The sequence below is a fragment of the Dipodomys merriami genome, unplaced genomic scaffold (genome assembly GCF_024711535.1).
Source record: "Dipodomys merriami isolate MVZ:Mamm:240054 unplaced genomic scaffold, mDipMer1.0.p SCAF_41, whole genome shotgun sequence".
Lineage (NCBI taxonomy): Eukaryota > Metazoa > Chordata > Mammalia > Rodentia > Heteromyidae > Dipodomys > Dipodomys merriami.
In genome coordinates, this window is record NW_027205715.1 from 3,224,000 (window position 1) to 3,246,430 (window position 22,431).

The 22,431-nt window shown below is 50.9% G+C and overlaps 2 protein-coding genes across 8 annotated transcripts in view; one reads left to right on the forward strand and one right to left on the reverse strand.

Moving 5' to 3' along the window:
- Cpne2 (copine 2) overlaps nucleotides 1-11,380 on the forward strand; it is a 38,166-nt gene extending 26,786 nt beyond the window's left edge. For both annotated transcript variants that reach the window (XM_069992355.1, XM_069992354.1), the window contains 5 exons: nucleotides 415-469; nucleotides 3,477-3,528; nucleotides 4,397-4,530; nucleotides 9,507-9,743; nucleotides 10,861-11,380. In XM_069992355.1, coding sequence (XP_069848456.1) covers nucleotides 415-469; nucleotides 3,477-3,528; nucleotides 4,397-4,530; nucleotides 9,507-9,743; nucleotides 10,861-10,968 — 586 coding nt within the window. In that variant the 3' untranslated portion in view covers nucleotides 10,969-11,380. The remainder of the gene's footprint in view (nucleotides 1-414; nucleotides 470-3,476; nucleotides 3,529-4,396; nucleotides 4,531-9,506; nucleotides 9,744-10,860) is intronic.
- Nucleotides 11,381-16,759: 5,379 nt separating this feature from the next.
- Nucleotides 16,760-22,431, reverse strand: part of Psme3ip1 (proteasome activator subunit 3 interacting protein 1) — a 35,543-nt gene continuing 29,871 nt past the window's right edge. For all 6 annotated transcript variants that reach the window (XM_069992361.1, XM_069992359.1, XM_069992362.1 and 3 more), the window contains one exon: nucleotides 16,760-17,675. In XM_069992361.1, coding sequence (XP_069848462.1) covers nucleotides 17,458-17,675 — 218 coding nt within the window. In that variant the 3' untranslated portion in view covers nucleotides 16,760-17,457. The remainder of the gene's footprint in view (nucleotides 17,676-22,431) is intronic.

Here is a 22,431-nt window from a genome sequence, read left to right on the forward strand (position 1 = left end):
CACTGACCAGGGCTGGGGGACAGAGAGGGGACAGGCAGGCTCTGGGGCCAGATAGTGGATGATCCTGATTGCTAAAGCAGAGTTCTTATTTTAGGAGCATTTTCCCCAGCCATAAACATGACCTTGGCTTAGTGGCTGCTCAAGGTCTTAGTTTGAGAAGGATCTAGAAAGCTGTATCCAAGCACTGGTTAGCAGTGCTGTTGTTGATTAGCAATGTCTGCCATGGGCAGAGCCTGGGTTCAGTGGAGATTTTGTTGTTGTTGTTAACAGCTTTTCCTTCAGGGACCAGCTTTTTCTCTGTCGATGGGGGTATACAGGCAGGGACCTGGTCAGGGGCCAGGATGGGAGAATGTGGGTGGTTGGAGGCCCATGTCCGGATGCGTCAGCCTGTTTTTCTTTCCACTCTGTGATTAGTGACAAGATGTTTCCAGCTCTAGGATTTGGGGCCCAGTTACCACCAGACTGGAAGGTGAGTGAAGCTGAACTTCGTTTTCTTCTAGTTGAGAAAGGATGTGTGTGTGTGTGTGTGTGTGTGTGTGTGTGTGTGTGTGTGTGTGTGTGTGTGTAGGATGTGTGTGTGTGTGTGTGTGTGTATGTATCTTCCCTTTGGGAAGGTCTTGGGTATGAGTGTGTGTGTGTGTGTGTGTGTGTGTGTGTGTGTGTGTGTGTGTGTGTGTGTGTGTGTGTGTGTGTATCTTCCCTTTGGGAAGGTCTTGGGTATGAAGCCTGTGTTGAGCAGGGATGATAGACAGAGCGGCCACATTTGGCAAGTAACCATACAGGATGCCTACTGCAGTTTTCATGTAACATGGGCATCAATTTCTTTTTCTTTTTTTTTCTTTTGTTGGTTGTGGGGCTTGAACTCTGGGCCTGGATAGCTCAAGGCTAGCACTCTACCACTTAAGCCACAGCACCACTTTCATTTTTTCTGATGGGTTATTGGAGATTAGAGTCTCACAGACTTTCCTGCCAGGCTGGCTTTGAACCTCAATCCTCAGATCTCAGCTAGGATTACAGGCGTGAGCTACTAGCACCCAGCTGAGCATCAATTTCTTAAGCATAACAAGGTGCTGTATATTGGGGGGGGAATACTTTATTGGAAATCACCCATACTGTTCATCTGAGATTCGATGTAACCATGCTTCTGCACCCTGTCTAGTGTCCCTAAAGGCAGACAATGTCACAGAGGCTGACATGGGACAGCCTGGGGACAGAGAGCCCAGGGGAAGGGATCCAGCCCGGCCTAGGGGATGAGGGAAAGCTTCCTGGAGGATTCAGTCCAAACCATAAGGGGGAAGGGAGGCAGGGATTTGCAGAGCAACATGGAGGCAATGAAGCAGAGGCCCAGGGGCTCTTCTGGAGCAGCAAAGTCTGACAGAAGCTGGGTGATGGACCTAGCATTGGCAATGGGAAGAGGGCCGAGTTTATGTGCAGTAGGGCCACTGTGGGAGCTGCGTAGGGGTCTTAATCAGGGTGTTGAGTAGAAACTGGCTGGTGAAGGCAGGCAGGGAGGGTGGAGGCAAGGGCTGTGGTGGGGAGGGAAGGACAGGGCTGGCTGGCTGGGTGCTGGCTGTGGGGCCACCAGGTTTCTGGGCTTTTGGTGGCAGGTACCCTGGTGGAATGGGGAAGTGGGGGAGGAAGGTTATACGGGGGGAGATGGAAAGGAGGGGGGCACAGGAGAGAGGCAGACGATGTTTTAGGAGCTCTGAGAAGATGGACGAACTCTGGCCACTGGCTGGAGCTCCGTGGGTGAGAAGCAGCCAAGCTGGGGATGGGGCATGGAGCCAGGGAAGCAGAGTAAGGAGGAGAAGAGGCAGCATGAAGCAGCGAAGAAGCAGTGTTCGTGGGGCACTTGGAAGGTGCTGGATACATTTTCTTCCCACCAAGAATGGAGCCGTGGGCTCTGTTTCCCCATTCTATCTGGAGGGACTGTGGAGCCAGGTTTCAGTGAGACTGGCCATGGGTTTGAGGCCACCTGCAGGCTGGGCCCTAGACCCTTGAGAGCAAATGGTATACCTGGCTGGTTGGAGAGGCCCAAGCCTAGCTAGACACTAGTAAGAGAGCAGGAAGGACAGGCAGGCAGGTCACAGATGCCCAGAAGGGGTCAGGAGAAAGAGGTAGAGGTGAGTAGAGGGGTGGCTAGGGATGGGTGTGGGAGGGCCGGGGCACGAGGCAGGCAAGGTTTCATATAACCCAGGGCTGCATGGAGGCTCCAGTGAGAAGCCAATGGGATGGAGCTGTGGGGCTGGAGAGCCACAGCCTCAGAGACATACCGTGACTTCCCAAGGTCACCTTGGGAAGGTCATAGGGGTCCGGATTCCAGGTAGGCAGATGGACTCGGGGATTCTCCTCTGAACCCATGCCTGCCTCTCTGATGAGTAGCTGCAAGGGACGAGGGATGTCTGTCACAGCCAGTGTCCCTGCCACTTGTCTGTCCCGCTTCGTCCTTTCCTGAACAAGCCATGGCTTCCCTCCATCTCCCCCGGTCCTTTCTGGGGAGCACTGTGTTCACTTACAGGGCCAGGCCAGTGAGGTGGGTGGCCTAGCCCCATGTGGTTGGAGGCCCAAACCTGGAGGGCCCACACCAGGCCTCTGGGCCTACATGGATGCCATGTGGGGGGCAGGGCGAGCTGGCAGCCGGGCCCAGCACGAGCCTGTTGCTAGGACACCAGCTAGCTTTCAAAGAACTCAGCTGAATGAGATGTTTTCTTGAGCAAAAGCCTCTTTGGAAATGTCACAGGGCAACTCTGGGGAGGTGGGGCTTGGCCAGGCCAAAGGCCCAGTGGTGCCAAGCAGGACATTGGAACCAACTAGGAGATGCCAGATGCCCTGTCCCTCTTTCCCTGCGGCCAGAACCTGTCAGGCCTAGCCCTCTCTGCATTTGGCTTGCCTCATTCCTGTCCTACAAACAAGCTATCCCTCCCTCCCTCCCTCCCTCCCTCCCTCCATCTCTCCCTTCCTTCCTTCCTTTCCCTTTTCTTTCCTTCTCCTCCCCTACTTCTACCACAGAGCCTTTGCACATGACCTTCACTCAGCCTGTTGTCCCCTTTCCCTTCCCCCCAGCTTCTCAGCTAATTTCTCCTTCTCCCTGGGAGTTTTGCCCTGTCCATGCTCACATGGGGGGCTCCTCCCTGCCTGGGCACTGCCCTGGTGGCCTTTGGGAAGATACTTGGTCTCCTCATTGTTGTGGCACCTGGCACAGAGTAGGTATGCAGTCCTTACCAGTGGACTGAGAAGATCTTAGCAGTGCTTAGACCCTCTGGCTACTCAGAAGAGAACGAAATGATGTAGCAGGTTTGGTTTTCCCATGAAGTGAGTGTAGGGTGTGTGCGCGTGTGTGTGTGTGTGTGTGTGTGTGTGTGTGTGTGTGTGTGTGTGTGTGAGAAAGCCCTCGAGGGGACTCAATCTGGTAGTGGCTGGGAGCAGGGCTGATTTTGGAGTGAGGGCCGCAGCTCAGCACCTGCTCTGCATTGCAGGTCTCCCATGAGTTTGCCATCAACTTCAACCCCACCAACCCTTTCTGCTCAGGTGAGTGTGGCCCCCACCATCTCCCTGGGTGGAGGGAGAGGTCGGGCACAGGTTGCTGTTCCTTTCTTTGGTCCCCTTGCTCAGAGTGACAGGTGGAGGGCGAGCTAGAGTTTGGAGTCAAGCAGTGCTGAATTTAAGCAGAGCTGCTGTAAGTATGCAGTCCTGGCTATGGGGTCTTGAAGTCACTAGCCTTGCCCCTTTCCTCCCGGGGCTTGCTTTGCTCTTCCCTGGTGGCTGGGTGAGAGAGCTAGAGGAAGAGGTTGGCTTAGGCCCTTTGTATACCAGGAATAGGAGAGGGGCCAGTTACACCTCTTCTTGCTGGCCCAGCATGGATTGGCCTGACTGGATGTAAGGTCAGGGCCTGTGCTCATCTGACCCCAGGTGAGGCGGATTGCACGTGGACTGTGAGAGGAGGAGTAGGCCTGGGAACCCACACCTGGGACCTTTCAGCCTGGGATTCGGCTTGGGCCTAGCAACCATCTTCCCTGGAGGACCCAAGCCTGGGCTAGAGTTGATTCCAAAGGGAAATCAACCAGGTCACCAGCTTAGGCGGCAGCTTGGCAACCATGGAATCTCCTGGCCAAGCAATGTGGCCCTGTGCCCCTGCTGGTGGCACAAATATCTCCAAGTGGGTCCACTTCACTGGGCCATAGCCCCTGGGCAGAAACACAGGGCAGATAGATGTTTGAGGGCCTGGAGCAGCAACTATTTCGAATACATAGTATGTCAGGGCTATGCTAACTACAGGACCCCCACCCGTGTCCACAATGGACTTCCAGGTGGCTACCACATCACCTCAGACTTGGCCAAGCAGAGAATGGGTGCAGCACTGAGGGTGGGGGCTGATGCAGATTCTTCTCTGCGGCAGGCGTGGATGGCATCGCCCAGGCATACTCTGCCTGCCTGCCCCACATCCGATTCTACGGTCCCACCAACTTCTCCCCCATCGTCAACCACGTGGCCCGCTTTGCAGCCCAGGCCACGCAGCAGCAGACAGCCACGGTAAGTAGCCACAGGTATATGTGCATGCTGGCATTGGGCTGCTGGTGGCCAGGCACCCTACCAGGCACTGCCACAGGGCTGGTGAGCAGGACAGTCCACGTTCCCTGGCCCTAAATCCAAGTGAGATGCTGCTTGTCTCTGTTCACTTGTGTTGTACGGGTTTGAACCAAACTTGGATTCCTGGAGCTACATGGGAAGGAAATTTCATTGGTGTGTGGTAGGATGTAGGCCTGTGACCCAGGGAGATGCCCACCACCTCCCCAATCAGGACAGAGAACTCCCAGGACGATGGTCACCAGGAGTCTGTGGTCCCTGTGGTCTTGGAGCTGACCTTTTTGACCCCAGGCCCAATTAGAGGCTCACCTGCCTCACAGGAAGGCAAAGGAATTGCCTGGCCCTGGCCTGGTGCTTGCTGTCAAGGCCCTGGCCTCACTGGCAGGGCTGAGGCTGCCAAGGCTGCCGCCTGGTCTGGGTTCCTGGCTCTCTCCCTTCCTCACCCATGCAGTTGAACCCAGCCAGGCACACCTCACCAGCAGGGCTGGAGGCTAGGTTATTCACCCTTCCACTACCCAGATGGGGTTCAGGGAACGGTGTCGCAGGAGAGAGGGAACAGCAAGATAGGAGCCCTGAGGTAGGGGCTGGTGGACTTCACTGTGAACATGACATCCGCTTTTGCTCAGTGGAAGGACCCAATGCTTCTCTTCAGGGACAATCAGGGCAGGCCCTGACCATGGCCCCCAAGACATGATCAAGTCCTTTCTGCACGCTTTAAGTCAGCTTCCTCTTATAAAATGAGGATGCTGCCCACTGAATGGTGTGGTGACCAGAGCCACCCCAATGGGCAGTAATGGAGGCCTGGGAAGGTCATTGTGTTTGGTTCATGGTAGTCCTGGGGTTGAATTCATTGGCAATGGACAGGGTGTTAGCTTTATCCCCTCCCATGAGCTGTTAGCCGTGGCCCATCTGAGAGATGGAAGAGAGGCTTTTTTTTTCCCCCCAGGGAAAACCCACTCTCATAAAGGGCAGGAGTTAGGCCAGCGCTCTTGGGGCTCCTCTGCCAGCTGAGGTTAGACTAGGTGGGCTGGGGTCCTGAGGAAGGTGGGCCACACCTGGACCCTGTGTCTGGAGAGGCTGGGGCTCAGGGAAGCCCTAAGGATGCTTGTGTTCTGGGAACAGGATGAAAAGACTGAATTCAGAGTAGAACTAGGCCCTTCTGCTGAGCAGAAGGGTGTGAGGACCACGCTGGGCCTCCTGCTCCCTCTCCCCCTTCACACTCCCTCTTTCTGCGCTCCCAGTTGCCTCTGGAGCCCACTTCTCCTGGGTAAGTTGTGTGGCCCTGGGAGCCAAGGTCCCTCTGCTCTGAGGTCCAGGAGTGGATATGGCCGTCTCCTCCTGTCTTGTTACTCTGGTCTCAGGACAGGGCAAAGGAGGGGCCTGGGGCTACCCAATTTCCCCACCCCACACTCTGGGGAGCTTGTTTTATCTCCCCCACTTCCTGGCTATATGGCCAGGACAGGCAGCGTACGCTTTCTGAATTTGATTCTCCTCACCTGGACAACAGTCCCTGCTTTCTAGAAGCAATGTGAGGACTCAGCTCGGTGGGTGTATAGCTAGTGAGAAGTGCTTGCTAGTAGGGAATTTTCTTTTTTGGGGGGCGGGGGGTGCTAGGAGTAGCACTGTTAGGTCCACAACAAAGGAAGCAATTTGTGACTTATCTGATGATTTTGTTCAGCTGTTTTGTGTGTGTGTGTGTGTGTGTGTGTGTGTGTGTGTGTGTGTTGTTTTGTTGTTTTGGGGGGGGCATTGGGGAGGAGTCTTTGGTGTAGCTTCATTATCCCTGTTCCCAGACATATGTGCATACATGCCTCACTCCCACATACAGGAAACGGAGAGCAGGTGGTGGAGTCTCTCTAGGCAGGCCCCACTCTCCCATTCATTCGCTCTGGGTGTCTTCCTCAGTGTGGCCCTGCACCATGCTAGGAAGGCAGTGGGTGCCCTGCACAGGCAAAGCAGGGCGGGGACAGGTCAGCGGGCACTGGCAGTGATATCATGGGATTGGCCTGTGATGGAGATAGTACAGGTCCACAGTAGTATCCTCAACCAACAGAGGGTCTGGGGCACACGGGGCCATGGGGGTGAGGGTGTCCTGAGAATTACCCCTTAGAGGATGTGTGCATGCAGAGTGGTCCAAGCAGTGGCCACGCATGGCCAGGCCTGGGGCTTGGTGTGTGCTGTATGAGGGCTGTGGGAGGTAGGACCAGCTCCTGCCAGACCTCAGGAGCCACTGGGGCCTGGGGGCTTACTGAGGGCAACAGAGAGCCGCAGGAGGGTTCCAAGCAGGTTCAGCTGGCCTAGGAGACACCCATCATGGCTCTGTATCCTTTCCTCTGTTTAGGGACTCCCAGGCCTGCTGCGCGTGGCCCATTCCTGGTTGGTGTCCCCACCAAGGGGAAGCCAGGAAGCCAGCGGCACCCTGGGCGTTTCCTTCACTCCCATCCCTCAGGGCCAAGTTCTCAGAAATGAGGTGTGGTGAGTGCAGCTTTCTCAGTGCCTGGAACTGCTGTGGGTTGGTCAATTTGTTCTAAATCAAACGCAAGTGAAATGCATTAGGTTGTTTACAGCCCTAGAAGCCCAGAGACAGGCAAGAGCGGGTCCATCCCAAAGTGTGTGGGAGGCTGAGTTTGAGATTTCTGTTTCTGGGCTTGGATGGGATGCCTGGCTGGTATGAGATGCAGTGTCAGGGGCTGTCCGGGCTGTGTGGGGGAGAGGAGTGTGCAGAGGGTTCTTGCTTGGAGTCCTAGCTGGCAGTGGAAGCAGAGTTCACATCTGCTGGGGATGGAGAATCCACACTCTGGTGGACTTGGAGCTGTGGCTGGGAAGAAAGGAGCAGAGACAGGTCATGTTGGGTGCTGGGTAGCCCGGGGCTGTCTGTGGGGATTGCAGCACCCCCTCCTGCCTGATTCTGCCCTGTTCTGCTATCCATAGCCCTCTAGTCCTTCTAATCTGCCCTGGGGTGGTAATGGATTGTTGAGACTCCAGGATGGCCAGCTCTGCCCAGGCTGGGCCAGAAGCCCAGGACCTGCCAGCTACGCTCTTCACTGACCACAGAAGTGAAGGCTCACAGCTAGGGCCAGCCTCTGATACCTGCTCAAGATGGATCTCCCGGTCAGCTCAGAAACAGGGTACTGGGGGGGAGAGAAGAGACTTACCCTTGCCAGGATCACAATGACAGGTATTATTAGTACAGTGGGTAAAGAGGAGGATGTCATAGAAGAGCCCCAACTTTGGAGTTAGCCTGATTTAGCTTTGAACCTGGACTGTGTCAGGTCCCTGTTAGGCCTTAACAGCCTGTCTGCTGGGATCCACCGCTTGCAGGACCTGGGTCCTCACCGATCCCTGGGGAGGAAGGCTGTGGGCTGATTGACATGGGAGCTAGGGCAGGGTATGTGTGTGTGTGGGGGGGGGGTGCATGGGTGAGAGGGAAGGGGCTGGACAGCAGGCCCTTTCCTCCCTGGAGCAGCCAGTTAGTCAAAGGCCAGGATTCCTCCTTGTGCTCTCCCTGCTGCCAGCCCCAGGAACATTTCTCTGGACAATGTGTGGTGGGGTCAAAGGGTCGCCTAGGGGAACAGTGGTGGGGCAAGAGGAACAGGGTCTATCTGGGCCTCTCAAGTTCATGAAGCCAGGGATGAAGGCTGGCAGCAGCTCTCCACTGCAGGATTTGGGCTACCATCTCCATGGCAACAGGTATCCCCAGCCAAAGGATTGGTCTCTTAAAGGTACAGTGCTGTCTAGAGCTGGGGGTGGGAAGGGGTAAGGTGTATGTCTCCACTGGCACAGCCCACTCCTTCCCTCCCCACTAGGACACACAGGACACAAGGCACCCTGGGGGTGGATTTGGAAGGTTCTGCAAGTTCCCCAGGGAGCTGCTCTGCTAGGTGAAAAGGTGGCTCAGAACCAACCTGGTCGCTTCTGGTGACCAGGACTAGTCAGGGCTGTAGTATTCTGAAGGCAGAGACCTCAACAGTGAAGTCCAGCCCCACAAGCCTGAGCTGGAGAAGAGAACAGAGTCCCCTGAGCAGGGCAACAGGGGGCCTGGAACAGAGATGAGTTGAAAATGAGGTGCCAGGCTTGGAATTTTCTGGGCCCGCTTCCTGAACTGAATATTCACCTTCCTACCTGTCACAGTTTGTACTTTACCCCCCCATCACCCACGCTAATTATTCAGTATTTTTTTTTACCAAAATAATTTAGAACTATTCCACTACATATGAATGATGGGCAGCGTCACTCACCATGAGTGGGGAGGGAGGGAAACGTAAAAGTAAACACAGTAAACACAGTGTTAGGTAATGGCCAGAGCTCACTGCCATCGTTAGCCCTGAATTTCTTGCCTTCTGGAGGCCAGCGAAGGTAAGAGAGGGTAAGACACTGGCACGCTGCCAGGGCTGCCTCCTGGACAGTGCATAGAAAGGGAAGACCATACCGGACCAGTCCTTCCCACCCCACCCCCTGATGGTCAATGCCAAGGCTGGGATGTGACCCAGATGCACTTAAAACTCACAAGTGCTGGCCCAGATGACCTGCTCCCAGCCCCTGCAGCTACCTACCTCTCCTGCTGTGTTGAGCAGGGAAAGAATGGGATACAGATTCTCCTGCCCAGGGGGAGCAGGAATGGGGAGGCTTGCCCCAGAGTCTCTCAGTAAAATAAATTCCTGCACAAGCCAGAGCCTGTCAGGAATGCCATGGACTGCTGCCAGGTGCGTGGCACAGCATGGCTTTGAGCAGCGTTCCCATCATGCAGATGGAGACACTGAGGCCCAGTGATTGAGGCCCAGTTGCCCACGTGTAGCCACAGAGCCAGCCCTGAACCTGGGGCTCAGACGCCAGAACAGGGGAGGAGGGGAGGTCAGTATTGTTACACAGGCCAGGAGAAGAGGCACTTGGCTTGCTCAGTGCTGGGTGGCCCCTCCCTGCAGCAGTACTTCATCCTCCTCATCATCACGGACGGCGTCATCAGCGACATGGAGGAGACCAGGCATGCCGTGGTGCAGGCATCCAAGCTGCCCATGTCCATCATCATCGTGGGCGTGGGCAACGCAGACTTCGCTGCCATGGAATTCCTGGATGGAGACAGCCGCAGGCTGCGCTCCCACACGGGCGAGGAGGCAGCCCGTGACATCGTGCAGTTTGTGCCCTTCCGGGAGTTCCGAAACGTGAGTGTGGGTCTGGGCCAGGAGGGGCAGTCACAGGACCGAGCAACCAAGACTCACAGTCAAGGTGGCTGGGGCGGCGGGGGGGGGGGGGGGGGGGGCGGGAGCTTGTCTGGCTCAGCCTTAGACCTTGCATCTTCAGACCCACTGGCTTCCTGGAGAACTATGAGGTTATGAGTTGCTGGGTGCTGTGCCTGGCCTTGCCCCAAAGCCATGGTGCCACTGTGAGCTCTTGCCACCGCTGAGGGAACGTGGGAGCAAGCAGTACTGAATCTAGACTGGCACCCTAGAGGCAAAGCATTTGAGGCAGAGGAATGAGGGCAAAGATCCCATAGGTGAGAGGCTTCCCTGCCCATTATGCTCAGCCAGCCCTTCATTCTGCATATGGAAAGATGGAGGGCCTCTCAGCCTCTTCCCAAAAGCCCCTGTAGGAGGGACTCATGACCTTCCTATCTTGTTGCTTGAGTTGGCTCTGGCATCGTCCAGCCCCCCCTCAGGTCCTCCCATAAGGACAGGGGGTTGGCTGCAGGACTTGTGAGGAGCTTCAGGGGGGATCAGGGTCTCAGATGCTGCCTGTGCCCAGCCATGCTACTGCCCTCTTGAGACCAGTGGCTTATTGCATGGCCCTTGCAAGCTCTGAGCTCAGGGGTCCCGAGTGGACTTCACTTGGTCACTTCCTGTCTCCCAGCAGCCTCTGGGTTTGCCGAGGTGGTGCTTTATCTCAGGAAGTGGTGGCTTCCTGGGGCCCAGTGCTGGGCACGGGTTACTGGCTGGTGCACAGGACAGTCTCACGTGACTGGAAACCAGTCACCATCACTCATAGCCAAAGAGGTGCGCAGGCGATGCCTGCCAGCCGATTAGGCTGTGCAGCTCTCTCTTTGCCCTAAAAGCCTCCCACTGACAAATTCATCCTAAAATGTTATTTCTGGGCATCTGCAGCACACAAGGTAAGAGTTCTCGTCAAGGAAGCCGCTGCTTGCATTGGGGATTGGGCATGCACTGGCCCTCAGCCCACATTGGTCCTCTCTAGTGCCCTGTCCCTGGGCTCTGTGGACATGGTGTCCCTCCCAGGTCTCATTCTCTCTCCTCTCTCCTCCCCACCCCACCCTCAACCCTGTAGGCAGCAAAGGAGACCCTGGCCAAAGCTGTGCTGGCGGAGCTGCCCCAACAAGTTGTACAGTATTTCAAACACAAAAACCTGGCCCCCACGAACTCGGAGCCTGCCTGAGCCTGTGCCCAGCAGCGCCCACCCTCCCCAGCCGTGCACGCTCACCCTGCTTCCTCGTGGGTGGCCTTTTCTACCAATCCACATTCTCATTTTTTACAATGGAGCCCCCACCCCACCCCCTATCTTCCCCCTGCGCAGTCCGGCTTCCGGTGTCCAAGTCAACCCCTGATGTTTCCAGGCCAAACTTCCCCCTCCCCTTAAGTATTGAATGTACTTTGTATAATTCTCGTGGAATTGTTATTCAAGAGAATAAAGTTTTTACAATCATTAACTGGCCTTTTCTAAGTAACTAGCTTTAGAAAGGAATATGTCCCCAGTCAATACTTTATGTAGTGGCAGGCACTCAATTTCTGATGTGTTTTTATATTGTGTTCTATTTGTTACGTTCAGAATAATAAAGGAGTTTGCGATGTCCCTGCGTTCACCAGCTCCTTCTTCAGCCAGGACCCTAAGGGCTCAGTGATCCAGAAAAAGTGCAATCAGAATTCCTCTCCCTACCTAGCACCCCTGCAGGAATTGGGGTGTTCTGTGTGGGGACTCCATGAAATGAGTGGACATGGTACACTGAACACACATGCAAGCACATGCCATGTCTCTAGTGTCCCTGACCTTCTGCCCGCTTTCTCTGGGCCCACTCTCACATTTCTCACTCTCCCCTCCTCTTGAGACTCCTGAGAAACATGGTTTATAGTGTGTGAAAGCCTCTTTGGGTAACTCACATCTATTATCCTAGCTACTCAGGAGGCTGAGATCTGAGGATTGCAATTCAAAGCCAACCTAAGCAGGAAAGGCTGGGAAACTTTTCTCTAATTTATCACCAAAAATTAGCAGTAGAGATATGGCTTAAAGTGGTAGAGCACTAGCTTTGAGCAAAAGAGCTCAGGGACAGCACCTAGACCCTGAATCTAAGCCCCATGATCAACCCCCCCCCCAAAAAAGCCGCTTTAAAGGCCTGAGGACTGGAACTAGGGCTTCCTGCACCCTGCAGCACCTCCCTCACACATAAGCCCAGCTTCCTGAGACCAGCCCAAGGACCATCTGGACCTAACTCCCTCTCTGTTCCCCATTCCCTCCTAACTCCCCCCAGTTTCTTCCCAGGAGTCTCTTGACACAGGCCCTTGTGTGTGGCCAGTAGCAGTGAACACTGGTCACTACACTATAGTGCTTTACAGGCACTGACCATGTCCAGTCAGAGACCATGGAATGTGTAGAAAAGTTATCAGGCCTGAGGCAGGGGCAGACTGCAGCTGAGTCAGGCCAGCTCTATGCCTGAGCTGGTCCAGTACTACCAGTGCCTGCTGGTCTGTACAGAAGTGGTGCGTGCAAGCTGCTAAGGACCTAGCTATTCCCTAAGCTAGTCCCCACCTGCTCGCCCAGGTCAGTACTTCTTCCTGGAGGCCTCTGAGAACTGGGCAGTACCAGGTGGGTCCCACTGTTGGTGTCCAGCAAGCTCAGGAGACACACTGTCTTGGGAGATGAAGAAGGGACACCTCCACACTAAGCCTGCTGATACTGTGGCCACCAGGAACCTAGATGAAGGGTTTAGGGACACCATCCTTTCTCAGAGACTGCAGGAAATGGGGCTCTGCGTCCTTTAGGAAGGCACAGCACCCCAGCAGACAGGCAACACGCTGAAACCCAGCACCAGCATACCTGGCTCATTCTGGCTCGTCTGCAAGTTTGGGCGTTAGACACACACTAACCCAGGACTTTTTGTTTAGCCATGGCTTGGCAGTGAAGACCACCACCGGGTAACAGCCTCTTCCTAGCCCCATCTTCCCTTTTTGCCCTCCAAGGACACTGGGTGACCACTTCTCATCAGACCTCCACACCATCCTTACAGCACCTCACAGTAACTTCCCAGATTGGCAAAGGTAATGGTAACAATCAGGGTCTGTCCCCCGTGATCAGGTGTGTAGACCAGGGTTGAGCCTCTGAGTCTTCTGAGGTCTGCCCTAGCCCTGCCTGAGACACCAAGGTGAGGCATGCAGTGCACTCTTGCTGGCCTAGTCCTCAGGAGGAAGGACAACCCACACCCAGACCAGGACTCAATCCCTTTTAACTCCCCAGGTCTCAGAGCTGCTACTTGGTTCTCCTATCACACATGGATGGCAGGAGGTAACTTGGGAACCTGAGTAGGCAGAGGCTTCCATAGAAAGCCAGTCTTTCAAATGCTCCAGTGAAAATCCTAGTTCCACCACGGAGCCGTGCAATGCAGTCAAGTCACTGAGATGGGGGGTTCTGATTTCCTCTAGAACAGAGAGAAGGGGAGCTGTGATGTGGCTCAGTGGCAAAGCACTTGCCTAGCAAATGCAATGTCCTAGGTTCAGTCCCCAGTACCAAAGACGACAAAAAAAAAAAATGCGGAAAAGGGCTGCTCCCCAGAATGCCACCAATTCCAATACAGTGACTATCACTGAGCTAGAATGAGACTACAGACTATGGCAGAAAGCTCCAGCCAATTGCCTTTCCCTCTGCCTGAGCCATACTCTGCCTATTGCTGAGACTACCCCTCCCTGAAGCCGCTGCTCCAGCAGGTAAGGGAGCAAAAAGGCCAGCCCTTGCCAGCATCATAAAGGCATGAGATATGTGACTCCCTTCTTGTACTCAACCTGTGACTACAAAAGTGTAGCCAAGATTCCAGCCTCCCACAGAGCAGAGCTTGCATTCCACCCGGGAATGCAGAATGTGAATGTGTAAGTAGGCTAGGCATGCCAAGAAGCCAAGAAAACACCCAAGTCCAAATGGCTGTTTGCTGCCACTGTGCTCTCCTTGTTTTTCCTGGAGGGTCTGTCTGAGATGGCAGTAAGGAACCAGGTGTGCCTGAGCCGTTCACATTTGCCTGGGAGAGGAGTGCACAGCAGAAGCTGGCACTGGGGCTCCCGACACCAGATCTGAGCCCCAGCACGTCATGGAAAGGCCCAACCTGGCTGGGAAGGCCAGCACAGTCCATAAGCCCATACAGGTCACACCTCTCCATGCTCTGCACACCAACCTGGAAATGGAGATCCAAGGTGACAGCACTCATGGTGACTACCATTTACCAAGCACCTGCTCCATGTGACTTTTCCCCTCCTTAGGAGGTGGTATACTATTTCTGCTTGCTCAGGAAGAAAGTGAAGTCTTTACCAGTGAGGACCTTGCCAGAGTAACACAGCAAGCAAACATCTGACTCTTAAGTTCGGAATCACTGGTATGTCCATGAAGTTGTAATGAGGTTGAGTTCCCAGGGAGAAGGGAAAGCTGAAGCCGAGGGGCTGGGGTAGGATGGGGCAATCAGAGAGAAAGACCACAGAAGCTGGAGTGATATCCGGGTCCAGTCACATCAGCCTCCAGGAAAAGTAGGTGCTTTTGACTTGCAAGCACCTTTTCTCCCCACCCAGCAGTGACAGGCCCCAGGAGGAATGATAGGAAGTATCTAGAAGGCCTACCAAGGAGACGGTCTTTAGCTATAACGTGCTCCTACTCGTGTGGTTAGTTATAATATTGCCACTGAGGACAACGTAAGCAGGCTTTAAGAGACATACCCCAAACCTGTTTGTAGCCCTCTTACCTGGTTGTAAAATCCTCGTTGGTAAGGCAGGAGTACAGTCAGTAAGTTACTGGTTCCAGAACCCCCATTGGATATCCAGATTTATGGATGACTCAAGTCTTTTCTATCCAGTACTTGTATAGGAAAAGCCGGGCGCTGGTGGCTCACGCCTGTAATCCTAGCTACTCAGGAGGCTGAGATCTGAGGATCACGGTTCAAAGCCAGCCTGGGCAGGAGAAAACGTGAGACTCCTATCTCCAATAAACCACCAGAAAACCGGAAGTGGCGCTGTAGCTCAAGTGGTAGAGCACTCAGCCTTGAGCTGAAGAGCTGAGGGACAGCGCCCAGGCCCAGAGTTCAAGCCCCACGACTGACAAAAAAAAAAAAAAACAACCAGTACTTGTATAGGAACTACACACATCTCATAGATTGAAGTTGTCTCCAGATTACTTAAATAGAATCTAATACTGTGTAAGTAACATGTAAAAAATTGTACTCTGGGCTGGGAATTTGGCTTAGTGGTAGAGTACTTGCCTAGCATGCATGAAGCCCTGGGTTCCATTCCTCAGAACCACATAAACAGAAAAGTCCACAAGTGGTACTGTGGCTCCAGTGGCAGACACTAGCCTTGAGCAAAAGGACTCAGGGACCTGAGTTCAAGCGCCAGGACTGGCCAAAAAAAAAAAAAAAAAAGTACTAGGGAAATAATGTGCATGTTTAGTATGGATCAAAGTCAAACATTCTCCCATCCACAGCTGGATTAATGGGCAGACTCAGAACTGCCAACCTGGAGCCAATGACTATATTCCAAGGTCTAAGGAGGTGTTTCTGTCTGTCTGTTCCAAGATAGAACCATTATGTCTACCCTGAACACCTCCCCAAGCTGCTTTCCCTTCCCATTAGTCAGCCCCAGCCCCTGCTTTGCCAGCAACGGTTTCTACAGAAGCTTATTTCAATTCCAGGGCTCTGCATGGATAGGTGCAAGAGCCACGGACATACAATCTCTCCTGAGACATTAACAGCAGAAATCTGTCTGCTCCTGTGTAGTGGTGCATGCCTGCAATCCCAGCACTTGGGAGGCTAAGGTAGGAAGGTAGCAAGTTGAGGGCTAATCTGGCTTCTATAGTAAGAGAAAGAAGAAGTCTGAAGACTGTTTGCTTAAGACAGTCTAGCAGTGAGAGCAGAGAGCTGGCAGCACAGGGGGAAGCCTGAGCTCATCCTCTGACAGGTTTGTAAGCATTGAAGTTAATGTATGGTTTTAATCCCTGCAACCATTTGTCAACTTCTTCCAACATCAACAGAGGCCATGAGGTGCAGTAATGGCCTCTGCAAAGTCAAACCGCATAACAATAGTGACTTTGATGTCTTGGTCTGCCTTCTAAAATGGTTTGGGGTTGCTTCGGGTACAAGCTGTAATCATGACAGCACCATCACAGGAACAACGGAACAGAGAGGCAGAAGGTGCCTACACAGTTTTACCTACACTTCTTGTTTGTTAGCACAACCCTGACGTGCCCACACCGACAGTCAGGAACAATTAGCACCAAGAAGTCCTGAGAAAGGCAGCACTTACAAGCATGCGCTTTGGGCGAAGGGAAGCCACCATCTGCCAATAGGCACCAGTGTGTTGCTGCACTGGAAGGGGAAAAGAAGTGGGTTGGATGAGATCCGGAGGCCTCTCTGCCCACGGTAAAGTGAGTAGTTTCTCTGCCTGCCAGCATCACAGTGCCAACACATTCAGTATGTGTCTCGCTCAGTCTCACACCCAGGGAAGGAGAAACAACTGATGCTAAACCAAGGGGAAGAACGCTGCTCAGGTCTGTGCTGAAGCAGCGAAACATAGGCTGTCTTTCGAGCTCACGTCCACCTGGGTCCTTGAGACCTCTACATCTCTTCTTCTTTCCCTCTGTTCTCCCTCCTTCTCAAAGTGCTGAGTCCCTGGTACCCTAGCGACAAAGAGGTTCTTTGTCTGCTCTGTTTGGGAAGAGAAGAAGCTGCAGGGTACTAAATAAAGGAAAAGTACTAGGGCAGCACCTTAGGCTAGAAATAGCTTCCACAGTCAAAAGCCACAACTGTACTACACATCAAGTAGAGCAGCGCCTCAGTGGAGTTCAGAGTACAGTCATAACACAGGCGTGTCCCACTACTTTGCAGTATTAAGATTCCAGAAGCTTCTAGAAATAGTCATCTCATTAACATACCTAACAGCAGTTCTGGTTTCTGGCTGCGATTAAATAAGGCCTGTTTGTCTCTCTAATGTTTAGAATCTTAAAGCAAGTCTTTTATTTCAAGAACAAAAACAAGATAAATTGCCAGGTAAAGAAAAGCTGAGAAGATGGCTACCTTCTTCTTACTAGTCCCTTCCTATACTCGGGTCGGTGGAGAGAAGAGCACGGCTGAGAACAAGAAAAAGCTTTACAGAGAAGGCTGGTGTTGACCAACAGCCCTGCAGGTATGGAGGAATCATCTTTACTGAGTCACACGTCAGGACTTAGTTCCAGGGAGGCTTTTCACCATGTTGAAGTCAGCCCTCCTTCCCCGCATGCTCCAAACACAGCAGAACCAAACAGCATGTGTCTACAACAGAACATTTAAACAGGTCCAGTAACTGCCCTTGCTTCCTTGTGCTGCTAAAGGAAAGGAAAAACCAAGACAGCAATAAAACTCAATGACTCCTTCTGCAAGCCAATTAAGCCTATCCCCAGGGAGCTGGCTGGAGCCTCCTCTGGGCCTCATCCCACCCTAACCATCAGTGAGGAAAGGCAGTGGACAGGTCGAGTCACCTGTGCTGGAGTGGAAAGAAAACCAAACAGTTCAGGCCATAACTGGATTCTGGCACATTTTCAGGTCAGGTTAAAAGTGCCATGGTGTGCACAGGAAGCAGGTGGAGGAGTTCTGTGAGGGTGGTGTAAAGTCTGAACCCTCTGGGGAGGAGCCTCCTGTGGAAAGGTCAGAAGTTAGGGCGCCTCGAGGAAGGTATTGGTTCGGAAGATGGAGGAGACGATCTTGCCAGTGGCATTGATGGTGCCCTCGCTGTCTGAGCTGGACTCAGAGTCGCTGCTCCCCGAGTAAGCGCCCAAGCCTGGGAGGATGCCGATGCACACAGCAGCCGAGGGGCAGTGGATGGAGGGGCTGCTCAGAGATGTGCTTCCCAGAGACACACAGGATGGGGCCTCTGCAAAACAAAGGGGACAAATGGTTAACTCTTTTCAAAGTGAGGGCCTGTCACCACAGTCCGGTACTATGCCAGGCAATCTCCCACAGATGCTGTGGAACCCCAAAATGGGGCTGTGCAGTCAAGACTCTGCTTATCCTCATTTTACAGGAGGAAGTGAGACACCAGGAGGTGAAATAACTTTAAAGATAAGAGACAAAGCTAGGACTTGAACCACACAAAGGACTTGAACACCACAGCCTGCCTAAATGCTCATCTCCTCTCAGAGATAGAAGACAAACTACCTTGTAGTGTCACCTGTCCTGGTCTGACTGTCTGTACTTACAAGTCATGGTCTTACAGCCAGTTGCACTCAGATCTGATATCCTCCTTACACCACACTTGACCAATATGCTAGCCAGCACCAACGCATGCTGAAGGCCAAATAGATGCAGCAGAATAACGTATTTTATTATCAAGGGCACTCTTCCCAGACAGGGAGAGGATTAAACACAACCTTTGCTTTCTATGTCTATGTGTCTTTTACAATTGAGGACAATGAAAAGACACCAACCAACATTTTAAGACCATGTTTAATGACATGCATGTCACCTCTTTTCTTCCCAGGAAGTCTAGTTATGCAGTCACTCCAACGATGGAACACCTCAAACTAGAAGGTTAAAAGATGCCTCTCCACCCCTTTTTCCATCCTCTTATAACCACTGTAACAACTGTATTATCAACAACCTGTATTATTCCTGTTTACTAATAGAGGGAAATTGGATGACTTGACAAGTTTATAGGCTATTTACAGTAGAACACATTAAACCAAACCTGAATCAAAAAATACTAAAGTGGCCAGGTGCCGCTGGCTCACACCTGTAATCCTAGCTACTTAGGAGGCTGAGATCTGAGGATCTCGGTTGAAAGCCAGCCAGGGCAGAAAAGTCCCGAGACTCTTATCTCCAACTAACCACTCAAAAACCAGAAGTGGCCCTTGAGTGAAAGAGCTCAGGGACAGAACCAGACCCTGAATTCAAGCCCCAAGACTGACCCCCCCCCCAAAAAAAAAATACTAAAGGATACTGAAGCTCAATGCAAACTAAAGGATGGAGTTCCTTGCCACTGCCTCAGTGTGAGAAGCACAGCCCTTTCTGAAACTTCTCTTCAAAGCACCAACATCTCACTATGCCTCAAGAAAATGCAAAAAGAGCCAGATATTGTGATTCACACATGTAATCCCAGATATTCAGGAGGCAGAGACAGGAAGATAATGATCAAAAATAGGCTGGAAATGGTGGTGGTATGCTCCTCTCACCCCAGCTACTATCAAGAGGTAAACACGGGAGTATGGTGGTTAGAGGCCAGTTCAGACCCACCCCCCCCAAAAAAAAAAATATATGTCACCTTAACTGAAAAAGATTAAAAAGCCAAAGAGGGCTAGAGGTATGGTTCAAGTGGTAGAGCACTTGCCTAACAAGCATAAGGCCCTGTGAGTCAAGCCCAAGTACCACAGGGGGAAAACAGACTTGTGAAAGGAAGTATTTTTCTCAGAAGACAAAGAAAAGTAGTAAGAGTTATCCTATGCCAGCTCAGTTTATGTGCTCATCTTTTCTGGATGCTTTGAAAAGGGAGAACAAGGAGAATTAGGCTGCGAAGGGATAAGCAATGTTGAAGCACGTACATGTAGACAAGTAAAATAAGAATAGCAAACAATTGCAGAGACAGCAGTGACAAGCATACAAAAGCAGAGGCAAATACTTGCAACACATACCACAAAAGCTAATAATGTCTCGAAGATATAAGAGTCCTTCCAATTTATAATCTCCAAGAAAAGTAGGCAGAAGACATTCACAGTTCACAGAAAAAGAAACACGGGTTTTCACACAGAAATATAAACAATTTATTAGGAGGGAATGTGTGAGGAAGCTAACTTGGTATAATACAAGTCATTGAAATTTCAGTGACCATCAAACATAAGTGATGTTCATAAGAAGCATTCACTGAATGCACTGTAGCAGAAAGCTGAAAATAACCCATTAATAAGTGGTGGGCTACAGGCTATGTAATGGACTCTCCCTGGGGTAGGGTGTAGCTCAGCAGCAATGTGCTAATATTAGTAGCATGATCCCTCAGCACTACAAAACAAAGAATAAAGCATCTATGTACTAGAATCACCTATTCACCAAGATAATATACTAAATGAAAAAGACCAGGTGCAGAACAGTGTATATACATAATAATTTTTTAGGGGGCAGTGTATGCCAATACATATGTGTAACTATATCTGAGGAGAGCTACATAAAAATCTGGTAGCAATGGCTACCAGGAGCGGGTGGTAGGGAACATGGGAAGCTTACTATTCATTCCTAACTCTTGCCTGTGAGCTTATGTACCCCAGTAAAAAAAAAAAAAAAAAAAGTGAGGGTTCTTTCTTTGCCGTTTCATCCCCAAGGAACATAGCATGGGTCTGGCACATGGCAGGCCTGAATTCACAAAGTGTAAGAATGCAAGAAAATATGCTTTTATTGCAAGCTTCGGATGGGAAGGGTGATGGCCAAAATCAGATACTCTTTAAAGTGTAAAAGACATCAGCACTCTCTCTCTCTCTCTGTCTTTACTTGAGTACTCACTGTATATTATGTATCACATATAGAATAATACTTTCAGTAATCTGGCAGAAAATTTCTGCAGAGTAACTGAAGAGGATGAGAAAAAAAAAAAGAATCAAGTTCTGAGCACCTATAGAGGACAAGTGCTGGCCTAGGGAAGAAAGAAGCTAGCTACAGAACTGCAACTGAGGAAATGGACCACCTAGTATTGGAGGAGTTTAAGGGAAAAGACTTTAGTTATCTAGGAAGCTCCAAGAAAGAAAGACTACAAGTCGTAACAAAACAGAATAAATAGGTGCCCTCTGATCTCGCCCATTTGGTGAAGCTTCCTGCCAATTTCTTAATTTGCTGGACTATAATGTCATACCAAATTAACACAGAAAATTACAAATAGGAAATGTTCTTGGGATTTGGGCAGATACGTGACTTGAGAGTAGAGGGACCAACCGGGCATTCAAATGCTCTGCCCAGGCTAGTCTTTGGCATGGAAGCTAAATATTTTCCAGGACATCTTCTGCAGGACTTACCTTCAGGTTATCTACTGCTGAGGACAAGTCTCTGAAGCAAGCTTTGGAGGCATTCTCTTTGGGGCTTTTCCTCCCAACTAAGGAGGAGATCCCCTGCCTATCTTCTGCTAAAAGGATGCAGGCGTAGGAAGAAGGCATTTAGAACGACAAAAATAATAGTAATAACAGATTTGAAATACAAATGTCTGCCTGGGATAATTCAAAGAAGCCTCATAGTTTTCCTTTCCATTGATTCACTCCAACAATCCCTACCCAGGATTAACCAATTTATTGGTTGAAATGTGCTTATGATTCCTATGAAGTTGTATGTATTTGTATGTGTATGTGCATATATAAATACTGTATGTATCTTCCTCGGTATCCTCAGAGAATTTGTTCCAAGACTTGCCCTTATATAAAATGGTATAGTATTTACATGTAATATATATATATATATATGAATATAATATGCATATCCTCCCATATACTTTAAGCCTATACATTTTCAGTACAAATGCAATGTTTTCCTTTCCAAGTTTTTCAACATGGTTAGTTGAACCCACAGATACAAAACACCAAGTGCACACATTTATCCTATCTAAGTAGTCATGTTTGAATGAGTTTCCCATATGTTAAGCCACCAGGCGGGTGCTGGTGGCTTACACCCAAAACTACTCAGCAATCTGAGGATCCTGGTTTGAAGCCAGCCTGAGCAGGAAAGTCCTTTTATCTCTAACTAGCAAAAAGCTGGAATTGGAGCTGTGGCTCAAGTGGTAAAGCACCAGCTTTGAGCATAAAAGCTAAGGGACAGTACCCAGGCCCTGACTTCAAGCCCCAGTACTGTCACCAAAAAAGAAAAAAAAAGTCAACAGGACTCCCTAAGTATAAACTGAAATCGTTTTTCTGAATGGCAATTTGGTTCCATTTATAGTTCTAAGAAACAATTTCTATTTCTAAGAAACAATTCTAGTTCTAAGGAACAATTCTTGTTCTAAGTATTTGACCTGAGTTTAGTTTTCATGTGTATAAAAATTATGCATATGGGAGGTTATTACTAAAACCCCAGAATAGGGGAAAAAGTCTCATAAATATAAAAATGGGATATATTATAGCACAATACTATACAGCCTTAAAAAAAGTTCTCTGTAACCCCTCTATATGGTATTTTCACAATTAAAAAAATATATATATATGAAAGAAAAAAAAAGTTCTCCATGGTGGGCTGGGAATGTGGGTTAGTGGTAAAGCACTTGTAGAGCATGCATGAAGCCCTGGGTTCAATTCCTCAGTACCACATAAACAGAAAAAGCCGGAAGTGGCGCTGTGGCTCAAGTGGCAGAGTACTAGCCTTGAGCAAAATAAGTTCAGGGACAGTGTCCAAGCCTTGAATTCAAGACCCAAGACTGACAAAAAAAGAAAAAGAAGGGAAAAAAGTTCTCCATGGGTACTTATACAGTGTTTCACACAGTACAATAACAAGTGAATTAAGTAATACAAAAATTTAAATACTGGGCTGGGAAGGTGGCTCAGTGGTAGAGCGCTTGCCTTGCATGCATGAGTCCCTGGGTTCAATTCCTCAGCACCACATAAGCAGAAAAAGAAAAAAAAAAAGCCGAAGTGGCGCTGTGGCTCAAGTGGTAGAGCACTAGCCTTGAGCTG